Genomic DNA, 15,111 nt, shown 5'->3' with positions numbered 1-15,111 from the left:
GGTACACATTTTATTCAGATGGTTCATAAGTATTGGACAATGCTGTAAACACAACTGGCATCTCGGCACTACGGCGTCCCCACTGCTCAAATGTCAAGATTTTACTTCACCCTCGATGTGTTTTGAAAACCTCGTTCGCCTTCAAAGCCTGGAACATTTACAGCACCGGACGAATGAGCCTGGGAATACTGTAGAGCAAGTTTGTGGATGAATCTGGTATCAATATCCTTAGCACAATGGGCGCCGAGCTACTGAACTAAGCGCGAAAACATCACGCTTGAGTAACTTGAGTCGGTCTCCTGTGTCGATGAAGCTAGAGGGCTATTGAAACTCAAAGGAGGATACAAGGATATATGTCAAAGACGATCTCATGATTGCGAAGACTCGAAGAATGCCAGGTCTATTTGTTATGGTGAAGACCATAGCTATCCCCAAAAACAGCTTCTCCTTTTCCCTATGATTTCTGGTAGACCATCATTCCATACCATAAGTACGAGTGAGCGAACATTGGTAGACGTAAGGTTTGTCCGGGCAGAGTTGTTAGCCTTAATTCCAGTAAGTGTGCATCTCGAGTTGAACCTACTTAGCAGCCCACACGCTTGGTGATATAGGACTGCTGAATTTAGAATAATCGAAGCGAGGGATGGCATTCCAGGTCCGGGTATGATGTCTGCGAAAGTAGTTGGGACGTCTTCTGCGCCCACATGGTGGGTGTACATCGTCCCAGCTCTGTTTCGTTGAAATAAACAGGGAGGGGAGCGGGTTGCTGGAGGTGACCAAACGAGGATTGGTACACGTAATAGCAGGAATAGAAAGGTTGGATAACAGCATATGAAACAAGCTGTAAGGAGAATATCATTTACTTTTGTATGGCCTAAACGCAGGTGAGCTCTGATATGATCTGGAGCACGTGGCCCAATCTTCGAGCTGGTGGTTCACTGCATTCTTGCTTAATCACCAAACAGAAAGATACTGGATGACTTCCGAATTTTTTAGGTTGCTCAGCGAAATGATTCCTGTTTGAAGTAGAATTGTGAAAATTGGGTGAGCGCTCGCTCATTGTAACATCTTCCCTCTAGACCTGCTCGCATAGAAAAGGGTCAAAGATTTCTGAAAATCATCACATCTTCCCTGTGACCTTTTGTTTCGGGCTCGAAGCAAGAACTTTTCGGACCTTATTCCATCTAAAAATGCACCAGGATCTGTACAAAATATAAACGATTGCTAAATTTTGCAATCCGTTTCAACTCGATGGTGACATGCATCTCTTTGGTGGCGCAAAATGAAGCTAGGTTCGCTGCATCACTTGAATGACGTGCAGCTGAGCTCCTTACTCTGGGCAGGACATGAATTAGATCAGACGAGATCTAGGTGCAATACTCAAATAGCATATGCAATCGATACCTGATAAGACAAATAAGCGACGAAAAGGAGGCACGTCGTGAGATAGCCGCCAGCTCCGATCAAAGTGGCTTGCTGGCGGCGGATAAGGCTGAAAATAAAGTTGGCTGCTGGTTTCCGATTTCCAGGGCTGAAAAACGTCGGGAGGCTTCGCAGCGGTGACTAACATCTAATTGGCAATCCAGGATTCAATAATGGAGTTTTGAAACCATAAGTGTATGATAGTGAAGGATGACAGAGTAGGAGTGTTTGAGCAGATGGGACGAAGTAATCGTCGACTTCGCTTAGCTGGCCGACTTTATCGCATTCGCTCTAAGTCGGCGGAAGCGGCATGCGGACGGTCGCGAAGTGCGGATAAGCAAAAAAAAGTACCAATGCATTTATTTACGCCTATCGCACACACAAAATATTACACTAATACTTCTAAAATCTCTCTTCAGCATCCGAATCGTCCGAATCCTCTAAATCCTCCTCACTACTACTATTATCTAAATATTTTTCAATATCTAAAGCGGGGGGCAAGTGGCCTTCTATATTAATGAAAAAGACGACGTCTTCCTCTATCCAATCCTCTTTTCGAGCTTGAGCTTTTTGAGTTTCGGCCTCTTTTTGCAATTAAGCTTCCAATGTCAGAGGTTGAGTAGCATTAGCTTCGAGATTAGGGATGGATATAAACAAGTATGCTGCACCTAGATTAGCCTCATTTACTCCCTGCACCTTCAAGTAGTTAACTTTCGCTTTCTCTCCTTTGCGAGCAAGCACCCCTCGAGCTTTGAGCTCTTTTTTATCCTTATTAATGATGGCGGTCAGCATCCTCTGCTCTTTGCTAGCCTCTTTTTTCGCTGCAGCCGCATCTTTAATTGCGAGCACTTTTTGCATCATCTCCCCAGTAGCTTTCCCTCCTTTTTGCACGCGGCGCCGTGAGATCGACTTGCGCTTATGGGTTTCTTCGATCTGAGTGTGCAAGATTTCATTGCGTACTACGTAGCTCTGGCCCTCCCAAAGCATCTCAGTAGCTCGGTCCGCTATGTCATAAAATCGATGTTTGTTTGGGCTAGAGAAAACATTAGCCTTCTCTTTAAACTCTATCAATTGTTACTCCAAAATGACTACTAATTAGTGTACATGCGTGGGCAAATCAGAGTTTTTTGGCTTTAGTTCTCTAATGAATTTCTCCATATTTTTGAAAACTTGGTGCTTGTTGATAAGCCAAATTCCGGCCTTTCTGAAAGCACTCTTGATAGTTTTTTTAGTAAAAGTTGTAGCTCGTACATTATCTAGATCGCGGAAAAATAAAGAGAGTAAGTACTCGAATTCCAAAGTGCTAACAGCATAATTCACTGCCTTCGAATGCCAATGCTTATAGCATTAAAAACACCCAATATCGCAAAGTTGCATGACATGAGTAAAGTGAGAAGGGAAATAAAGGCATGCAATATGATTGGCATTAGCCTTCATAACGAATTTAACTGTACGATGGCTACTATAATTGTCCATAATCAAGATCTTCCACGGTTTATCTGGCCCAAACTCGGTGTATTAGATAAAGTGGTCTAAATATTTAAGTCTAATATGATCGGTAGTGAAGCTATTTTCAAATAATAAAACTAACTCCCTACCCTTTAGCCTATTTTTGTACCATAATTTCATATAATGTTTGCCTTCTACAACGATTGCTGGTGGAATAGGCTTCTTACTAGAAGCTACAATATCCTCGATAATCGTGATAAATTTTCGATTTTTAGGGGAAAAAGAGTATAATTCCTTTATATCCACTAGTACAATCACATACTCCCCTTTCGGGCACCCTACTCGAAATCTAATCTCTTGACATCGTACTTCTTAATAATAGCACGTAGTCCCATTGGCCCATCAAAAAAATAATTCACCTCCTCTTTATCTTGTACAATAACCCTCTTTATGTCTAAAGGCTTAGTTTTTATTCGATGAAATCTATTACTTTTCCACTATTGCGTGAACTAATCTATTATTGGGACGCTTTTTAATGCTCGAATTCGAAGTTTGCAAATAAATTGGAACACAATCTCGGTAGTAAAGTTTATATTACAGTCGAGATATGCTTAAATAAATCGAATAACAAGAGCTCGGGTAATTGAATTCAAGATTTTATTCTGCCTACTAAGACGAGGTTTAGCAGGCCGCATTATACTAGAAAATAGCGAGGTAGATGAGACTTTGAAAATAACAGCAGTTATTGCTTGAGGCTCATTAGGATGCCGTAAACACCATCTTTTGGCTTTATGCAGTGCAATCCGCTTTTGAGTCTTCGTACGCTTTTGAGGAGAAACAACCTCTGGGCAAGAGCTGGAATCGGACGCGTAATCGCTAGCGATACTGTAGCTATCTTCGAGATAGTAGTGGGCGCAGTTATCGGGAGGCATAATGGAATGAAGTGTCGCTGGACGCTGGATGCGGACGATGGAGAAGGAAAGGAACGCGCTTTTTAGTGGTGTTAGCACGCGATTTTAGGTATCCGCACTTCGCGACCGTCCGCATTCCGCTTCCGCCGACTTAGAGCGAATGTGATAAAGTCGGCCAGCTAAGCGAAGTCGACGGTTAAGGTTTTGGGACTGCAGTAGAACTCCCTACAAGCGAGGAATAAGTTCCCAGTAGCCGCTAGAGCTGGTGGATGCTTGAACTTCATTCGCCGAATCCGAACAACGTACTGTATCATGAAGCACATCTCACAGAATTCAGCGCTTTCAAATTTGCAGATCACAATGCCATCCTCGATCTAGGGCTGACGGATTCGAATCATGCTTGAAGCTTCGCCTTTCTCCTGCAGATGAGGCCTGTCTCGGATCGGCGTGGTTTTGCGAAATTGCATTCCTCTTCCAATCAGGAGCCCTGCTTCGCATTAACCTTGAAGCAACATCCAATGAAAGCCTATAAGTGCACGAAATATGGAATAGATTGTTGTGGGTTTTCTAAAAGGATTCTGGCAATTTCTTGCGAAAGCGAAATATGGACACCGCAAGGGCTCGGAGGGAGTCTTTAGAGGCGGTGGTCCTTCTCTCCTCTGGCACCAACATTTTTCCTCATCCCAAGTGCAGCCATCTGACGAGGTTGTGTATATTTCGAAATGTTTTATAGATACCTCCTCACGCAGCTGATGCTATGGAAAGTGTCGATGGCGACCACGGCGACAGTGGCTCAGACTTGTGTTTGGAAGGATGGTTCAGTAGCAGACAATTATCTTCCATGCACCAACTCGACTGCAACGTCAGGGTCTTGCTGTCTTTCAGGAGAGAGTTGTCTTGGATCCGGACTATGCTATGGTAGTCTTGGCCTGGTCTATCGAGGAGCTTGTATAAATACTTGGGGTGGTGACTGTCCGACATATTGCGATGATAGTAAGAGTAACCCGCTTCCCTCGTCGGTATCATAGCACTGACTTTGAAATTGCGTAGTTGGTGACGAGTGGATAAATCGTAAGTCTTGTTCGCTCTCAAACCCCTTTCAGACGCCGTTGCATTCCAATCGGCCTGGAGATGAACAAAAGAATTCTGATTCCAGTGACTTAGTATATCCCTGCCCATTTTCGAATAGCGGTTCAGCCTACGGACCACAGAGCTTTTGGTGTGGAGCGTTGAACACAACAACTTGCGAGTCATCGAGCGAAGCTCACTTCATCACTATCGTTCCCTCAATAGCGACAAAGATCTTGATATCGACATCAGCAGCATCCGTCGCAAGTTCCACCGGACCCGCGACGACTTCGGGAGCAGTGACAACTTCGGCAACAGCAGCAACGACCAGTGGCGCCTTACAAGCAAGCAATTCTGCAACAGCATCAAGCTCCTCAAACAACGGTACAGCTATAGGCTTGGGTGTTGGGCTGGGAGTACTTGCTCTTGCTTGTGTCGGAGTGGGATTCTGGGCATATCGATCACACCGCAAGCAAAAAGAACAATTTGAGCTGCTCAATGCATCTGTACTGCATCAAGGCCAGAATGGCCCAACAGAATTTCAACCCAAGACGGAGATGAGCAACTATGGCAGCCCAGCTGGCCCGCCGCCTGCATTTTCACCTGGGACAGAAACGACAAATTATAATTATGGAGTGCATCGAGAAATGGATGGTGCACCACCACCCACAGAACTAGACGGTGGGAGGGCGGATTTTGGAGGCAGATGAATATTGCCCATAATATAAAATGAATGTCCCTTCCCAATGAACCTTTTGAGACTGTTCCATTTTTAGCTGAGCGTGTGGCTCATAAAAAAAATTCCCAATCGGGATTCTGCCGCAGATTCCCGCTTTCAATATACGAAAAATATCCTAAACTCTTGAGGGAACTTCACAATTGAAACTATGCGATGCCTCCCAAAAAGCACTTGGCAGTGTCTGCAGCTTCCAATGTAGCCAAGAAACGCAAAAGTCCGCCGCAGTCGTCCTCGGATGGGTATAGACCTGCGACCAAACGTGGTGTCAAACGCGTCAAGCTCAGCGACGCGCGATCAATCATGACACAAACGGCAGACTCAGCACTCAAGAATGGCGAATTAGACCTCCAATCCTTCCTCAAAGCCCGAGAATTCGAGATCAAAGCCCTTCAAAATGGCATGCAAAAGGCAAAAAGTTCTCTTACGACGAGAGCCTTCCAATCAGTCCCTCGCGACATGCGACGGAGAACTGCAAGCCACAATGTCAAGCGGGTGCCCAAGAGGTTGCAGAACAAAGCTGCGAGAGAGATGAGAGAGGACAATACACCGACTGTTAGAGCAAGCAAAAGAGAACCCAAAAATTCTCGAGGCAGGCTTCGTGCAGAAACAGCGAAAAAGTTGGGCATACTGGCAGAAAAGAAGAGGGCTCTGAAAGCGAGGGATCCTACGAAAGCTGCTGGTGTCCAGACAAGAGCTGCACGGCCGAAACTAAGGAAGGACATGTTGAACGATCCTCCAAAACCAAAGTCGAAGTTCAGGAAAAGGCAAATTCACAAAACTTGGTTGCCTACACATATGTGGCATGCTAAGAGAGCGACTATGACAGGACCAAAAGATCCGCTGTGGAGGTTTGCCATACCTCTCACGCCTACACAAAAGTCATATCGACCCACACATAGAGCTAGTGTAGCCAGAGGAGCAGTGGGTTGGGATATGAGCTATATGAGCACAATAGGTTTGGAAGGTCCAAGTCTGAGTCTTGAAAAGCTGCTGAGGTCGGTGGGCGTCGTTGAGCCCGGACTTTGGGACGAAAAGGCCACAAAATGGAGACTTGGCAAAAGAAGTTGGAGCGGGTGGTTGTCTAGAGAAGTCAAAGATCAATCCATTCTCATTGGCCCCTCTACAATTTTGTGGTGTCCCCAAGAGTCACGCGATCCATGTGAAGATATCGAAAAGGAGCCCAAGAAGCCTGCCATGAGACGAGTATTCATCAGAATCCATCCATCGATATTTCTCGAGACATGGACCGAAGTACTGCGTCTCTCGAAGCTACAACGCCCTGTAGTACACGTTGAAGATCTTCGGTTTGAGATTGGCAGTATTGAGATCACAGGACCTGGGTCGACCGAAGCACTCCTTGGTATATTGCATCCATATCACGACTCAGACGATAATCAGGATATCCATGGACAGACATTCCGAACACTTGCCGGAGTCACAAATCCGGGCTCATTACCCCTGAATTCTATATTATCGTTTCCAATCATGGATCCACGATTAAGGTATCCGCCAAGGCCTATCAAGTTACCCAGCGTGAATGATGAACATGCAAGTTTTAGTTTGCTTGAGCAACTATCAACCTGGCCTATTGATGCATCGACTGGATCTTCGGCATTATTTGACCGAGATGCTCGATTCAAGGCGACTCGATTGCCATCTCAGAAATCCATCAACCGGCGGAAAGCTCTAGCACCGCCTGGTACTTATCCTTCAAAGGTTGTCAATGACTCTCCAATACCAACCATGCTCCTCACATCTCGAGCGTCGTCACTTGCAGCTCAAGGCTCATGGACTTTACTAGTTCCGTGGAAGTGTGTTCTTCCCATCTGGTACGGCCTAATGCACTATCCGCTCTCCACCGGGGGGAATCCTCGATTCGGGGGTCTAGAAGAGGCTCAGCAAGTGTGCTTCGAGCAAGGTGTGCCATGGTTTCCATCAGATTATCCTGCCACGCAAGCCGGTTTTGCTTGGGAAGCCGAGCAGCGACTGAAGAGACACAAAGACTGGGCCAAACGTCCTAAAGGCAAACGGATTGAGTGGACGTCCCTTGACTTGGGTGCTGGAAGAAAAGGAGAAATTGGTCGAGGCTGGGCTTGCGACTTTGAAAAGATCATCGGTATCGAGCCGCTGCCAGACAACGATTTGTCGAACATTACCACGACTACGCAAGACACGAGCAAAGTCTCTGAAGTCAAAACACAATCGAAAGCTATTGAGGTCCCTATTAAACATATGTCGAGAAAGGACTTCACATCCTTAATTTCTTCGCGAGATGCCGAGCCACAATCTACAAACTCCGTAGCAACAATCCGAATTACCTTCCTCTCTCGCGGCGTCGCCACTCCTTGCGCTCGCATCTACAGACTCCCTTCATCGTCGCCTTCATCATCTGATCTGGACTTATCCCCACCAGACACCCAGCCAGCTACGACTCGCGAAGCTTGGCTTTCTCTGCTACCCCAAACCACAAACTCCAAACCTCTGCCAAAGACTAAAGGCCAAAAATTGGGCCGCATTCCTCTCGACGCACCTCTTCCACAACGTGTAAGACTCCTTGCGCAGTCCCTCCTCCAGAACCCACCGCTGCAATATCCGGCGGACAAGAATGGTGATGATCACCTGCTTGTGCCGAATGAGGAAGATCTCATTGGTTTTGTCACCACTGGGGAGTTCAATCTGGCCGAGGGGAAAGGAGTTGCTGTTGGAAGCATCGTTGTGAGTAAGGCACTTGAGGGTATTAGAAGGGGTCCTGCCAAGGAGGGAACTCTGTGTATAGTAAGGAATGCTGGAGAGAAGATTGGAAGATTGGGAAGGTGGGAGGCTGTGTGAGGAAGTGGTACAAAGAATGTATTGTTACGAGAAGATACCCAATGTCAACTGCCTTCGAGACCATCACTTGTGCGCTCAGAGCAGACACACTTAGTTTGCTTATTGTGCACAGTAGGTATGTGCAATTTGAATTTGGAATCCGAAATGTGTGAGCTCTGGGGACCTCAAAATACGACAGCCTTGCCAATGCCACATCTAGAACCACCTTTAGACCTATAGTCTAGCGTCAAGTTAAGCCCACATTGATCTTGGCCAGGCCCTTGGATTTTAAGTGTTGCGATATCAAGACTAAGAGCATGATGCATGCAATCGTGACTCCCATGGACTTCAGCGATATGATAGGGTAGAGCTCATGGAACACGTGAGGGCAAAGCCTTCCTGCTGTGCCTACAGAAAAGCCTTACCTCCAGATAACGACTGTTGAAGAGCCACCCGATCTATCTCCTCTAATTCATCATTTATCTCATTCCATCGTGCACCAGTGTCATTGTTGTGCTTTTACTTTGCCCTCAGGAAGTTTGATTGATATCAATCTTGTTGAACCCAGTCATCCAAGACGTTCAGCTGTACGACAAGGAATTCCTGAACGGAGCCTGATCCAAGTCGAACCCTCATCTTCTGTCCAGTAAGGAAGCGTTCATGGATGGGCTTTCAGGCGCCGCAAGTGCGTTTGCTGTCGTGTCTTTGGCCGCTCAGGTGGCCGGTGGCGTTCAGAAACTGTGCAACTTCTGGGAAACAGTTCAAGACGGGCCTAGAAACGTGTCATGCATTGTCAAAGACCTGGAGGTGGTTTCAAATGTCTTGGATGACATACGGCAAGAGATGCTGAGCCAAAATGAGATGCCGTACTCAAGATCGGTGGCCGCAACCCACGGTGCACTTGAGAGCTGCCAGGGTAGAGTGGCTGCTCTAGATGCACTAATCGACGGGTTTCAACCAGGATTCTCCACCCACAAGAGGAATTTCAAGAAGTGGGCAGCTTTAAAAGCTTCTTGGAAAGGGGATAGGCTTAGAAAGTTTCAGGAAACTCTGAAGGACGTGAAAACAACACTGCTTTTAGCTCGGCAGAACTCGATTGCGTGAGGTCTAGTCTACTCATATAACCCTTCTACTCGTCTGGTATATCTAGCTAACATCACCTCTTGCAGACGTACACTTGGTATTCGAGAACATCAGCATCGCCATGATCTAGAGGTCCTTGCTCATGGCATGAGACTTCTCTTGACGCAGAATGATCCCGCCATGACCGCAATGGTTTCGAGAAGCACCATTGAGTGTCAAGAACACATCGACCAACTAAAACAAGAGTGCCATATCATGTCAACTCGTGTTCGGAGTTCCGCCCAAAATGGTGTGAGGGGTTCGACGAGTACGTCGTATGCACCAGCGAACTCAGCCGTCAATCCTAGACCCGACACCCGACTCAAGACCTTAGCGGAAAACATGCTGATTGTCTCAACATCCAAAATCAACTTTCGAATTGAATCCCGGAACATCAGATTCGAAGTACCTTTCGCAATTACCAACTTTCTGGGCAGTCTACTGATCTATAACTCGATCTATAAGCGCGCTAGCACGAATCTCTCAGCAGAGAATTCGAAAGTCGAGGAAGGGGATGATGAGACGAGAATCGGATGTGCGACCCAGACAACTGTTGTGGTTCATCCATCTTGGTGGCTCTCTACGATGGGTATAATTTGGGGCATTCAAATAGTGTTGTCGAAGTCATTTCGGGGACTCGATTGCAGTCTGAGAACGTATTTTGCTGTCCCTGATGACTCATTAGTCTTTCAAGTTTGTCAAAGCGGTGACGTTGCTGCTCTGCAGGAACTCTTTAAGAGCAGAAAGGCTTCGCCGTGGGACACTGACTCGCGAGGCTATACTCCTCTGTTTGTAAGTCTCACCAAAGAGAACCTAGCATTCTTGCTTCGAATTCAGAGATTTACATCACACACCAGCTTATCAAAACCTAGCTAACCAAGTCATGACAGTTTGCTGCACGTGCGAGGCAGTTGGAGATATGTCATATTCTGATCAATCAAGGGGCTGATGTTCGTGCGCGCAACCTGATGGGCGAGTAAGTTACACTAGTCCAATTGTCTCAAAATATACACATTCTGATGAAGCTTCAAGATCGGTGTCAACCTACGCCTGCTTAAAATCATCCAGCGCTGGTCAAACATCTTGTCGAGAGCACGTTGATATACTGAGACTATTCGTCGACCACCTGGATTTCTCGGATCATGTCAATTGCTCTGGAATCTGGGGATTGCGACGCCTTCTAATGATCGCCAGGTGCAGTCACATATCATGTTCTCATTCTCTGGATAGTCCTTTAGCATTTTTGTGGGCATTTCCACTGCTTAGGGACGATATTTCCTTTAAAATACCCGCAATGGGACGAGGAATTGCCCAGCTTCTGACCCAGGCCATGTGGCTGGATAATGTCGAGGTGTTGTCACAAATCGTCAGAGCTGTAGGTGATGTCAATTCAAGGCAGATCCTTGCATGGTTCTCTCCCGCACATAATCTTGTCACAAGCAGAACTGGGTATGGTATACGCAGAACTCCTAAGTCCAATCGCTTTCTCATAAGTCAGGGCTTGGATCTCCATCTGGTAATGGATGAGACTTTCGAGGTCAACCAAAAACGCGAGCATCGCTATGATGACACCCCTCTCTCACGCGCTATGAGAAATTCTGAGTCCTTCTTCCTTTTTAGAGAGCTCCTTCAAGACATGAATATCTCATTCGAGGACTTTGTCGAGGACGAATTAAGATGTTATCCATTAGTGCGTAGCGGATGGACACGGACGACGTTACTGCGACTTTTCAACCTCGAGTATACACCTCTCGTCATGCCGGCAATCACTTGTCGGACCTGTGAATTGAGCGACATTGCTACGGAATCAACCTGGCTATCACTGCTTGAGAGGCTTAAATCTATGCCAGAAGCCATATACAACGCCCAGGAAGTTTCCCTAGAAAGAGAGAGAAAAATCGTCGACTACAGTGACATCACTAAAATTCAGTGCTGCCAGACAACAGAAGCGCATGGGGAGGAAGATAGCATGTTTTTGTTTTCGTTTTAAGATATAATGTGGACGCAAAACAAGGGCCGAATGATCTCTTGTAATTGATGTAGGGACTCTTGGTTGAACCCCGTATGGGCTGGCTCAACCAAGCTGGAGCACCGTAGTCTATGGGTCATTTATCAGATATTTGTCATACTACATGCATGTACAGCAGACTTCATGGGTATAATCCATTGTAACTGTTTCGACTCTTATATGAGGACATCCTGAGTCGGTAACAACCTGCAGCATATTTGCAACTACCAACCAGTGGATTGTCACCATAGTCATGGTATTCATGGCGCAGACGTTCTGTGCAAGATCTGGTTATTGTATTGACACCTATTGAATTACAAATTTGTGCAATACCAGTCACATTTACAATGTGCGCAGACTGGACAAAGGTCACCATTAATTCTTGGGTTAACCATTGCACAACATTGACACTATAACCATTTCCGTTACAAGGTATAAACGATCAAACTCGAAGTACTTACACAATTCCACCATTCGCTCTTGTCTGGGCGTCCTGGCATTTGCTTAAAGTTGGGATCTTTATTCATTAGTCCGCCATTCGTACAGTGAGAATGCAGTCGCCAACCTTCTGAAGTTGTATGACTATGATATGACCCGCTGTCCGATATATGACTTTGAGGTTGAATTTCTTGTGTCGCGAGATGCTCGCAACGGCTTTGCTTTGCTCTTGTATTGGCACGCAGCCCTTGGACCGCGTCTAAGCGCAACAAGTCGAAACCAAGTACGGACGCTTTCGAAGTCATGACTCAAGTAAGTGACCCTGTCAGGTACGTGTTGATATGTGCGCGGAAGGAAACGCGATGAGGTGGGAATTGTGACCTGTTTCAGAGTCAATGACGGCTTGGAAGTAGCTTCGTTGATTTATCATGATGGATACTACTCCCCTGCAATTCAGTACGTGGCGTGCTTTGATTCGCTATCATGAACTCAAAGAAGGCTGCGGACAGTATCACATGCTGCTCAAGATACTTCGGTACAAGTGAATTTGGTCCGCGCTTCACAGCCTTGCATTTTTGTATTGCAACTTGAGTACTACGAGCTTTGCCGATTGTCCGCTATGTTGATCACTAGTTTGACAACAATGAGAGTCTAGAAATGACCATGGTTACAATGCCTGAGGAGATGATCATCTTTCGAAGTAAGAGAGAGCAAACAATACAAGATCATTGAATAATACGCCTTTCTTATGAAATCTTTGTTGCTAATGAGCCAATACTTCCAGCGTTATATTTAGATAGTATTCTACACTTTTTGCCAGGTTTCAAGATTCTCTCGAGCTTCCATATGGATAATTATCAAAGCTAATGTACTCAGTTCATAATTGCTTTAGAAATGTCTACTTAGTTTTAAAGTCTCCGAAGGCACCTGCTAAGCCTTCAAATCTTCAAGGGACGTAATAAAGAATTGTATTGATGCAAAATATTTGTTGTAAGGTGAGTAGGTAATGGAAGGTAAGATGCTGTTTTAGCACGTGACTCATGAACCCGCTGAACATGCACAAATGAAAAGGATTTCACTGTAAGAGCGGGTCGCGAAGAGCTTCCAATTCATAAAACAGTACTCCATCTTAAGCTCTACACTTTCTGCTACTTCCAAAATTATCACATGTGCGCTCAAAATATGACAAGGTTGATGCTTAATGATACACATGTCCTTCACGTTCTTCTTATACACTTATCATACAAGAGGTAAACTCCAAACAAGAGACTCTACCGGGAATACGGCTTCACAGTTTCTGAGATTGGCCGCAATCTTGCCAACACCACTTCCGGAACAACCCAATCTGGACTTGACTTCCCCGCTCTCTCTCGCCGCCTCTGATAAGATTTCCACTTTTTCGAGACCTTCAGCAGATCTTCACGTAGAGTGTGGATGACATCGGTGACATCTGACAATTCTCCTTCATCACTCTCCGGAAGGACTTCTATCGTTGTCTCGACTCGATCATCCAGAAATATGTTACCGTAGAAAACATAGACTCGCTCTAGACTAGTAAAGGTCTTTATGTCTGCAGCTTCAAGCATGTCGTCGTCAATGTGCCATGGATGATAACGCATGCCTATTGATTTGAGGCCGAGCTTGCTGAGTTCTCGAAGATCTCCACCTGCGCTGACGAGTAGAGCGATATCGATGTCTGAATTGAAGAAGACAGGTTTTTCAACCCTTTGGAAAAGGGTGAGCACATCGCTATAACGTCTAGAGGCATGGCAGGCATGAACAAGAGCAGAAGGTCGGTTCGCAGGAAATTCTATGTCATCGTACGCTTCAGGGTCATTCAAGAATGTAACCACTCGCGGAACCTGAGAAGCAAGTTTCCACTACAAAAAGTTAACATTAAATTTTCATCTTGCTAGTCGTCGATTTTTCTCTGTACTGCATCTCTGAATAACATTTCAACATTCCCGGGCTCGAAAATCCGGTATCCGTTGCTTTATCTCTTTAGCAGTCCAATGTTCTGCCAGACCCCGAGAAAAAGTATCAATCGCAGCCAGCGCCATCTGCCCTCGCATTGAGCCATGGAGATTACTATGCTCGAGCGGTATCAAATTGAAATCTGGCTTGTCCTCGTCGTTCCCAACGACGACGACGATCTCCTGCAATCCCTTCTTGCAACAGAGGCCAATGTCAATATATGTCTGCTTACGGAGCGCTTCTGTGATTGTAGAAATCATCAGTGCACCCTCCTCCTCGGATCTCGCGGCTTTGGAAAGTTTTCGAATAGCTCGAGACGGCATGTGAGAGAGCTCTCGGGGCCGAGTTAATGCTGTGAGATCAACAGCCAACGTGCGTGTAAACGCTATAGGTAGCTGATCGACTGCCCATTCCTGACACCGCATGCGAAAAGCATCTCCTTTTCGACAGCTTGTCCTTCCGCGATATATGATGTCGACGTCGGGATTCACGTAGGTTGGCTTCGTTGGACTTGAGGGCCATCGTAACACTTCTTTGTCGATTCGAGAATAGATACTGAGAGCCACGCGACGAGACTCGGAACATGCAGTCATCATAAGCGGATTCCGTGAAAGCCGGAACATTTCAGTCTCATCTGATCCATTGTCCAAGGTACTCTTCAGGTAATGTCTTTCCAAAACACTGACCACGCGAGGGAAGTACGCAACATGTGTCCAGATCTTTTCGCGGATGTGCTCAGGAAGCTTTTGAAAATGATGGAATTGATGCGTATCGGTGGTCAAGGTTTGTGATGATATCGACTCCATGTTGAATGTCTCAATTGTCGAATTGAACTTTGCATGACGAGGAGACGCGTCGCAAAAGTCGTGACTTGCAGTGTTTGTTTTGTTGCTCTGCCAACAACAAATGACGTGCAAAATTTCTCCACCTTTCTAACTTCAGCAGCAGCAGACCTTCCATGCATTTCATAACGAGAAAAATCGAGAGTTGAGAAAGGTCAGAGTGAAATGACTATGCGTCCTTGCTCCTTTTAATGTTTTTGTTGCCTTGAAGCACTATATTAGCTCGGCAGTCAACACTTCTCAGATCCTCCCATCTCGAACGCTACTTCCCTTCCATGGACACTTTCCATGAAACACTCTGCCGAGTTGTTTTGATCCTGCTAAAATCTA

The 15,111-nt window shown here is 45.9% G+C and overlaps 4 protein-coding genes across 4 annotated transcripts; 1 reads left to right on the top strand and 3 right to left on the bottom strand.

The window, feature by feature from the left end:
- Window positions 1-4,471: 4,471 nt before the first annotated feature.
- LY89DRAFT_182733 (uncharacterized protein) lies at window positions 4,472-5,221 on the bottom strand. The gene has a single exon (XM_018205624.1). The coding sequence runs from the start codon at window positions 5,034-5,036 to the stop codon at window positions 4,524-4,526; it is 513 nt and encodes a 170-aa protein (XP_018077799.1). The 5' UTR covers window positions 5,037-5,221; the 3' UTR covers window positions 4,472-4,523.
- A 514-nt stretch (window positions 5,222-5,735) lies between these two features.
- Window positions 5,736-11,633, top strand: LY89DRAFT_713899 (uncharacterized protein). The gene is made up of 6 exons (XM_018218088.1): window positions 5,736-8,304; window positions 8,643-8,761; window positions 9,045-9,497; window positions 9,567-10,311; window positions 10,410-10,495; window positions 10,588-11,633. Exons 1-6 carry the CDS (start codon window positions 5,743-5,745, stop codon window positions 11,507-11,509), a joined length of 4,887 nt encoding a protein of 1,628 aa, XP_018077798.1. The 5' UTR covers window positions 5,736-5,742; the 3' UTR covers window positions 11,510-11,633.
- A 51-nt stretch (window positions 11,634-11,684) lies between these two features.
- LY89DRAFT_680196 (uncharacterized protein) lies at window positions 11,685-12,360 on the bottom strand. The gene is made up of 3 exons (XM_018214029.1): window positions 12,093-12,360; window positions 11,989-12,044; window positions 11,685-11,937 (listed from the first exon to the last, which is right to left on the bottom strand). The coding sequence occupies exons 1-3, from the start codon at window positions 12,268-12,270 to the stop codon at window positions 11,842-11,844; spliced, it is 330 nt and encodes a 109-aa protein (XP_018077797.1). The 5' UTR covers window positions 12,271-12,360; the 3' UTR covers window positions 11,685-11,841.
- Window positions 12,361-13,752: 1,392 nt separating this feature from the next.
- LY89DRAFT_182686 (uncharacterized protein) lies at window positions 13,753-14,787 on the bottom strand. Its single transcript, XM_018205623.1, has one exon. The coding sequence runs from the start codon at window positions 14,743-14,745 to the stop codon at window positions 13,921-13,923; it is 825 nt and encodes a 274-aa protein (XP_018077796.1). The 5' UTR covers window positions 14,746-14,787; the 3' UTR covers window positions 13,753-13,920.
- Between the last annotated feature and the right edge of the window lie 324 nt (window positions 14,788-15,111).

Source organism: Mollisia scopiformis (genome assembly GCF_001500285.1).
Source record: "Mollisia scopiformis unplaced genomic scaffold LY89scaffold_2, whole genome shotgun sequence".
NCBI classification, from domain to species: domain Eukaryota; kingdom Fungi; phylum Ascomycota; class Leotiomycetes; order Helotiales; family Mollisiaceae; genus Mollisia; species Mollisia scopiformis.
Note: the sequence above shows the minus strand (reverse complement) of the source record. Positions and strands in the feature narration are given on the sequence as shown.